This window comes from Alnus glutinosa, chromosome 4 (assembly GCF_958979055.1).
Source record: "Alnus glutinosa chromosome 4, dhAlnGlut1.1, whole genome shotgun sequence".
Classification (NCBI taxonomy): domain Eukaryota; kingdom Viridiplantae; phylum Streptophyta; class Magnoliopsida; order Fagales; family Betulaceae; genus Alnus; species Alnus glutinosa.
In genome coordinates, this window is record NC_084889.1 from 27,266,073 (window position 1) to 27,274,920 (window position 8,848).

The 8,848-nt window shown below is 40.8% G+C and overlaps 1 protein-coding gene across 1 annotated transcript; it reads left to right on the forward strand.

The window, feature by feature from the left end:
• The first annotated feature begins 4,643 nt into the window (after positions 1–4,643).
• On the forward strand, positions 4,644–8,548 carry LOC133866423 (3-isopropylmalate dehydratase small subunit 1-like). The gene is made up of 2 exons (XM_062302945.1): positions 4,644–5,472; positions 8,298–8,548. The coding sequence occupies exon 1, from the start codon at positions 4,680–4,682 to the stop codon at positions 5,457–5,459; it is 780 nt and encodes a 259-aa protein (XP_062158929.1). The 5' UTR covers positions 4,644–4,679; the 3' UTR covers positions 5,460–5,472; positions 8,298–8,548.
• Positions 8,549–8,848: the final 300 nt, after the last annotated feature.

An 8,848-nucleotide genomic window follows, 5' to 3' on the forward strand; every position in this document is an offset into this window, starting at 1 on the left:
CGGTCAGTCCAACACCAAGAGCCAAGGAGACAACCTTGCAGAGAAAACAAGGAAAGTCTCTCGGTCAGTCCAACACTGAGAGCCAAGGAGACAACCTTGCAGAGAAAACAAGGAAAGTCTCTCGGTTAGTCCAACACCAAGAGCCAGGGAGACAACCCTGTAGAAAAAAAAAAAAGAAAAAAAAAAAAGGAAAGTCTCTTGGTTAGTCCAACACCGAGAGCCAGAGAGACAACCCTGCAGAAAAAACAAGGAAAGTCTCTCAGTTAGTCCAACACCGAGAGCAAGGAAGAACAGACAGTCCCCAGGCATTGATTGATCTCTGCTAAGAATAAAGCAGCAGTCCGAGACAGAATGGAAGCACTTCTTCATCAGACTTCTCCAAAGATGATCAAGCTACATCAGTGTCCATCTGACTCCTCACCTCGAACGACTCGAAAGAGTTATGGTGGGGATGTTCAGGAAAGAAATCCGCTCGAATCCTTTCCTCGAACAACCCGAAAGGGTCATGGAAAGGATACAAAGGGTTGAAACCCCTCGGTTGGGGGTTTTCGAAGGATGAGGACTAGAATCTGCCCGATTCCTTTCCTCGAACAACCCGCAAGGGTCATGGAAAGGATACAAAGGGTTGAAACCCCTCGGTTGGGGGTTTCCGAAGGATAAGGCTAAGGATATCCAAAGAAGAATCCACCCGGATCCTTTCCTCGAACAGCCCAAAAGGGTCATGGAAAGGACACTGAGGGTTGAAACCTCCCGGTTGGAGGTTTTCCGAAGGATAAGATGATGGATATCCCGATTAGAATCCGCCCGAATCCTTTCCTCGAACAACCAGAAAGGGTCATGGAAAGGATTCAATGGGAAGAAACCCCTCGGTTGGGGGTTTCTGAAGGGATAAGATTAAGAATTGGCCCGGGTCCTTTCCTCGAACGACCCGAAAGGGTTATGGAAAGGATACCAATGCGAGATTGGAAAGCTTCAGGAAGATAAAGCTGCTGCAGAGGAAGGAAAAGCTCAGCGACCTGACTACCCACCTCGAACAACTTAGCCTGCGGTTGCAGACTAAAGTTATAGGGGGGTAGCCCAGAAGGTAAAGCTTCAGTAGGACAGAACTTCAGGAAAGATTCAGAAAGATAAAGATTCAGAAAGATAAAGCATCAAAAAGATAAAGCTTCAGAAAGAGTTTCAGGAAAGATTCAGGAAGATAAAGTTCCAGGATGACAAAGGTTCAGGATGGTAAAGGTTTAAGGAGATAAGGCTTCAGGATGATAAAGCTTCAGGAAAACAAACAGGAAGGTAAAGGTTTAGAAAGACAGATCTTCAAGAAGAAAAAGGTTCAGGGAGATAAAGTTTCAGAACGACAAAGCTTTAGGATGACAAAGCTTCAGAATGATAAAGTTTCAGGAAGGAAAAGCTTCATGAAAGTATGAGGATAAAAACTCTCTAAAAAATCATCAAGTAAGACTCAACACTTTGATGCAAATAGTTTTTTTATTCTCCTCTGTAAAATTTTTCAACAAACCGATTGTTTGTTCAAAATTTTTTGGGGTAGCCTAAATTTCAAAAAATTAGACCAGTTCTTCCTTCGAAAAAAACTGACACAAACCGATTGTTTGTTCGAGTTTTGGGGGTAACTCTAGTATAAAAAGTAAGATTTATAAGAAACCGAGATATGTCTTGGAAGAACTTTTTGAGTGAGAAACTTTAAACTTTTTTCCAGGTAAAGATGTTCAATTCAGTTTGAAAAATTATGATGTTCTACGGCTAGTAAGATAAAGAAAGTGAAAGTCAAAATGTCCAAGACTTCCATTCATTAACATTGAAATTTTGTTCATTACAAAAAAAAAAATTTACATGAAAAAGAAAAGATACATTTGAAAAGGAAAGTTCAAGTATTTACAGGTTGAAGCCCTGAGACTCACTCCGAACTCCGAGATCTCTTTTACACCATCGTCCAGGATACCAAGAGGACTTGACTATCCGCCTCGAACGACTTAGCCCGCGGTTGCGGACTAAAGTTATGGGGGGTAGCTCAACAAAGTTAAAGCTTCTACAAACGGAAAATCACCGAAGGTACACCAAACTCTCAAATTAAGATCTCTCAGGAGCAACTCAAACAAAGATACGGGGAGACAACCCCTATAACAAACCATACGGGGATATCACCTCTACAAAAAATAACCAAGTAAGTTCATTGCTTCTAAAAGATTTTTTCCTATCCTCCTCGGTCATAACTTACACAAACCGATTGTTTGTTCAAGTTAAGGAGGATAACTCAAAGTAAGATTTTTCTCTCCTAGTCACGGAGTTCAAAACAAAAAGATTTTTGAAACAAAAGATTTTTCTTACCCTCCTCGGAGTTAACTTACGCAAACCGATTGTTTGTTCAAGTTATTAGAGGATAAGTGAGAATTGATTTGTTATGGAAAGTTTTTCCATAACAAAGAATTCAAACATTACAAAGTTCGAAAATAAAGATATTCACAGGTGAGACCAAGCTAGATGGTATTCAGATTAGAAGATTCGGTACGCCAAACACAAAACCTCAGGCCACCAGAAGCCCCTAGTCGTTGTAAGTCTCGGACAACCAAAGCCTCAGCGCTAGTTTGGGCCTCCGAAGCCCCCAAGAGAGATTTTTGTGGAAGCGGTCTACGAAGCGCTACCGATGAAGAAGCTTCGGGTATGTTAAGCCTTTTCTTCAACGGTTTACCATTTTTTGTCAGACAGAACCTTGATCTCAGGAAAGTTGTACGCAAAGTGTTCTCTCAGAGTGGCATTTCACCACAATCTTGGTGAAATCAACTACATCAGTCCGATCCATCTCCTACCGAGAGTAGGAAATCATTTTTACAACTTTGGCCCGACCGACAATATTATGTAGAGGCATTTATGAAGAAGATATCTATGAGAAGTTGCTATTAGCACTATGACAGATCACAAGTTGGATCCACTCAACCCGATCCAAGGAGGAGATAAACATTTAGCAAATACTTCAGGGAAATCAGGTATCAGTTATCCTTGGTAGAATTGGGATAGGACTTATGGTCCAATCAGATAAGAAGAATGATCAGATCAGAAGTCTAAGAAGATATCAGATTAGAAGTCTAATAAAGGATCAGAGTCCAATTAGAACTCTGACATCAATTCTAGATCTCGATTAGAACTCTGACAGCAGTTTTAGATCGACAAGGAGCAGGAATTCTAATCCTTCCAGAGATTCGAGGCATTATTCGTCATAATTACTTTGAAAGAGGCGGCAATTGTCAAATACAGATTATGGAAGATCCAGATTCAGAAATTGAGGTACTTAATTGTCTTACATTCTAAATTAAAATAAGAGAATTAGGAGAGTAACTGTTGGAGAAATAATTAGTACCAAAGACATGTGGGCCTAAGGTAGTATCGGGGGCCGAGCCCATCGGGTTGGCCCGGCCAGACCAGACCTAAGTACAAGACCATTCGTTATCTCCAAAAAGACGGATATTCAGAATATATCAAAATAGGCTTCTATCCCATCAAATATGGGATAAGGTACCTAATAGAATGACATTAGCTAAAGAGAGTGTCATGTCCAGTTTGGACTCTACTACCCGATTTGAATTCTATGAAGATAAGATTAAAGACTATATGATCTAGGACTCAGACTCCTAATTAGATTATACTCCAAGCACTCCAGTAGTCTTATAACTGCGAACTGTGAGTCTATAAATAAGACTACTGCGTGAGGTATTAAGAACAAGCAGATTCTCTGAGCTTTTGAGATTACAAATATTCTCCAGAAAATTAGTTTGAACTGACTTAGGCATCGGAGTGGGGGTCCGGTCGGCCCCCCATAGTCCGACGAGCCATTTATTATTTTGCAGATTACGAGGAGAGTGAAGATTAAGGAAGGCAACGAATTACAAGGCAACATGTCACCGTACCGGAAATTGTACCAACAGAGAGTATAGTGGGACCCTAATTTTTTTAACAACATTATTAGTTCACATAAACAATGGTGAGATAGGAATGGGATGAGAGTGTACAACTTAAGCATTTCTCTTCGTATTTGGTAAGCTAGTATATATAACTGGGCTGACGTGGACTGACTGGGTTGACGTGGCTTTGCCATGTCGCATGCCATGTCATTTTTGAAAAACAATTTAATTTTTGAGAAACAAAAATGATATTTGTACAACACAGATACAAAAACTTCACAACACCTCCTCACATGGGTTGGGCCCAGACAGACACTGGGACCCACTTCCATGTGAGGGGGTGTTGTGAAATTGTTGTACCTGTGTAGTGTAGGAATCAATCTTCTTTGAGAAAAAAAAGAGAACTGATTCCCGTACATCACTTTTACAACAAGTGTACAACAGCCCTCTCACATGGGGTGAGTCCCACACACTGTGGAGCCCACCCCATATGAGAGGGCTGTTGTACACTTGTTGTAAAAATGATGTATTTCTATCATTTTTTGAAAAAAAATGCTTGGTTGTATATTCTCATTTCACTCCTATCTCCTCATCGTCTACATGGACCAATAATGTAAAAAATAATACAAAGAGTGTAGTGAAATTCTAATTTTTTTAACAACATTATTGATCCACGTAGTCAATAGTAAAATAAGACTGAGATACAACTAAGCATTTCTCAAATACTATCGATTCCTCTCTCAGAGTCTCACACGCCATTTCGCATTCATGACCATGGCGGCCTTTCTGTCTCGCTCTCCAAACCCTACACTCGCCACTTCAATCACCAGATCCTCTCTTCCCACTGCTCCTCACTTCCTCAAATTCCCCAACGTATCCCCATCCCCAACCCACCCCGTCAAACTCAAACCCCTTACGGCTCAATCCTCACGCTCCACCCCATCCTTGACCACCCCACGCGCCACCGCCACGCCGTCCTCCTCCTCTCCCTCCTCCACGGCCGCCACCTCCTTCCACGGCCTCTGCTACGTCGTCGGCGACAACATCGACACCGACCAGATCATTCCCGCCGAGTACCTCACCCTCGTCCCCTCCAAGCCCGCCGAGTACGAGAAGCTCGGCTCCTACGCGCTCATAGGCCTCCCCTCCACCTACACCACGCGCTTTGTGGAGCCCAACGAGACCAAGACGAAGTACTCCATCGTCATCGGCGGCTACAACTTCGGATGTGGCTCGTCCCGCGAGCACGCACCGGTGGCGCTGGGCGCAGCGGGGGTCGCGGCGGTGGTGGCAGAGTCCTACGCGCGCATCTTCTTCAGGAACTCGGTGGCTACCGGAGAGGTGTACCCTCTGGAGTCGGAGGGCAGAATCTGTGAGGAGTGTAAGACCGGCGACACGGTAACGATCGAGCTCGCCCAGAGCCTTCTGATCAATCACACCACCGGCAAGGAGTACCGGTTGAAGCCGATCGGGGATGCTGGCCCGGTCATTGAGGCCGGTGGCATATTCGCTTACGCCCGGAACACCGGCATGATTCCCTCCAATTAAGTGTAGAGAAGAGGTAATATTCACTGTGGATTGTTGATTTGAATATTGTGTAAATGCAAAGCGTGGTGTGGGTATGTGTGAATTTAGGTATAGGTATTGATTTTTGTTTTGTTTTGATGAATTATTTAGTAGGCTGCATTGGCATGTAAAGTTAACGAATTAAAATGAATTGGTGTTTTGAGGTGGAGGAGAATGGATATGGTTACTTCTTAGAGCATTCACAGTGGATTATGTAAATTTTTTTGTAAAATGGCTAACCAAAGCTCACTTTTGCTAATTTAGCTAACCACTTTTAAATACACAGCTTATCTAAACTCCTCTATTTTATTAAAATAATCATTTTTAACTTTTTGTTTTTATTCATTTTAATTGTGTTGCATCCTCTGCGTTCATCCTCTGCCTCATAATCATTTACGAGCAATTGGCGTCTTCATCAATCAATTATTGCACCAAGTTATTTGTGGCTTTCACCTTCATTCTCATCATCTTTAACTCCCTCTTTTTTGTTTTGTCCATCACGATTCCATATTTGTGGCTTTCGTCTTCATTCTCATAGAGAAAACATCACGATTCCTTTGTCTCACTATTCCGTCGCCAGCCACGGCTTCAAAGGACGCCGCCACCGCCTTCATTTGATTACAATAGTGCATGTACCTTCTGTCCACCTTAAGAAGAAGATCGATATAGAAGCCATGAGAGTAGTAAGCTTGAAAATAAGATGCCATGAAAAGGAAAGGAGGTGGGCATTAATGAAAGGCCCGCAGTCGCCAAATAATAGTTCAAGAATCAATCCATCAACCACTGAGTAAAAAGTTACAAATGTGTTTGATATTTTTACATAATTATTTACATATTTTGAGGAATGAATGAAAAGTTGTGGGGAAAATGGCAAAAAGGAAGGAACTTTAATGGAGCAAAACAAGATCTGAGACTTATATATGTACCTCTTCCTGCATTGAAGGCAGTTTTGTTTTTCTTTTCTGTAAGTCCATGTATTCGAGGGAGAAAAGAGCCTACTTTCTGGAAGAACTACTGCTTATGGGCCAGAAATTCGAGCTTCATTGTGTTGAAGAATGATGTGAAAGCTCAAGAAGAATTTGTGGCATGAATGATCTTAAGGATTTGGAATCTTTGAATGTTTTCTTGGTGGGAAAAGGTGTGGAAAAGTGAGAATTTTTAGTGTAATTTAAAAGTCGGAGAAAAGGAAAAGAGAAACAGCAAAGAAAGCAAACCCAAAAGATCAAAATTTGCCAGAGAGAGAACTTTGGAGAAGAAGAAGATGAACAGGGAAGAAATGAGAAAAGGAGAGGTTCCTATGTTCGACACAGTGAAATATTAACAAATGATGAGGGAGAGAGAAACAATAACTAAAGAAATGATGCATTTGTGAACAGTGTCACGCCACATGTGGCGTGACACTGTTCACAAACGGGTCTTGGCTTTGTGTTTACATAAGCCGATGGATGCCCTTTTTGACTTAAAGTTGTAAATGCCTAATCGGCTGGGAATGCTCTTAGAGCATTAAGTTTTGTTTGGGAGCTCTAACACTGAACAGTATTATGGGTCTGAAGGATTATTCTTTTGATAAATCTCTGGTCAAATGGCTTTTTGTCATTAGTAGCTTTGTAATATGATGTACAATCTTCATTGGTAGGGGTAGGGGCAATGATTGAAGATTTGTTGCGTTAGTAGTTGGAGAGACTTCACCCGTCCGGATGCAGCCTAGTGGTCAAAGGGCGGCCTTGGGACGACTTGGACATCCTGGATTTGATTCTGCACTAAGAGTTCCTTTGGATTACCTAATACATGGTTTTGGCAAGTGGGGTTGTGTATCCGGGGTTTACTTACTCTCCAGGGGTGTGTCCCAAGAGCCCTGCCTTGGTGAAGTTTTAAGTCAAGTAGTTGGGAGACTTAGGTAGGAGAATGATCGAATTTGGGTGACTCTGCCCAGGAATGGCATGTGGCTTCGAGGTTAATCAACTAATGTGGTGGTTGTTTATACTGAAAGAAGCTTTTATAATCATATCTCTCCAGAATGGAAACGCAAACGCAACTGTGTGTAATGTGAGACATCAACATTGGTTCTCCTTTTCAGTGAGATCTTTCTTCCCCATGTTTAATTAATGTGCTCTCCCAGCTTTTAGCCAGTGGATGTCCTACTTTGCTTCGATGGTAACGTTGGGTTATACCTTGTTTCATGAAAGCTATTCCTATTAGGTTTTCGATACCTGGCACACGAGGAATGGAGTATTCATGAAAGCTATCTTTGAGAGGAATTTGTGAATTATATATATCTTTTCTATAGTGTAGAATCTTCAACTATTAGTGATTGTCTAACTTTGCAAATTTTTGTGCTCTTTTTCTTTGTTCTTGATCTTGATGGGTGTTCTCTATTATATACTTTCCTATGTATTTGGGCTGCACCCTGTCCGCTTTTAATAAATTTGCTTTATTTATCAACCAAAAAAAATAATAATATTATTAGTGATTGTTATAAATAGTTTCTTCCTACTATTTTTTAGTTTGTAGCATTCAAGGAGTTTGTGCGATCTTATTGGATGTTGTAGTTTACTATTTTCTTTGTGGGCTCAGAATTTCATGAGTGCAATATTCCTTTTGTTATCTTTTTCGTAAACTTAAGTCTGTTTTGGGCATTAAACGGGCTGGGAGACGAAGTGGGTATGTAGCTTCTGTGTGGAAGTATGATTAGCATAATTTATGATTGATGTCTGTTTTTATCATAATATCACACTCTTTGAATGAAATCTTTATTTATGTCCCCTGGTTGCTGTATTTTATATTTATGGAGTAATTGATTATTGGTTTCTTGGTTTTCAGGGCCTTTTTATGAGGCACATGGTGCTTTTAGCGTCGGTGATGTTCATGGATCTATTCTGCCAGATCTTTGTTCTCGTGATTTTTCTCTAATAATAATGGACCATTGCTCCTAAAACACCCTTGTTTCTTCATGTGTTATGCATGTTTTCACTAGGACCTGCAGTTGATAGTGTGCTGTAGCTTATGTAACTTAAGAAAACATTGCTGTTTGAAGTTGGATATAGAACTTATCTAGAGTCGTGTTTTTAGCTTCCTTGGCTTAAATGCTCTATGATCCCTGCAAGAATGGCCCCAAGGAATCTTTGCATGTAAAATTTAGGTTTTATCATTTTCTTTTTTTAAGCATGATATACCTTGCAATGTTGAATTTCATGAAGATGTTTAAATTTCGTATCACCCATAGAGGGAAGTGAGGGACCTTTTCTTTTTTGGTGATTAAAAGGCACTAAAAATGAGATTTATCACACATATTGGAAGTAGTAAATAGAACATATTTGCATTTCTATTAGGTATAATGTTTGAATCCTCTTAGGTATAAGCAATTTCTTGGG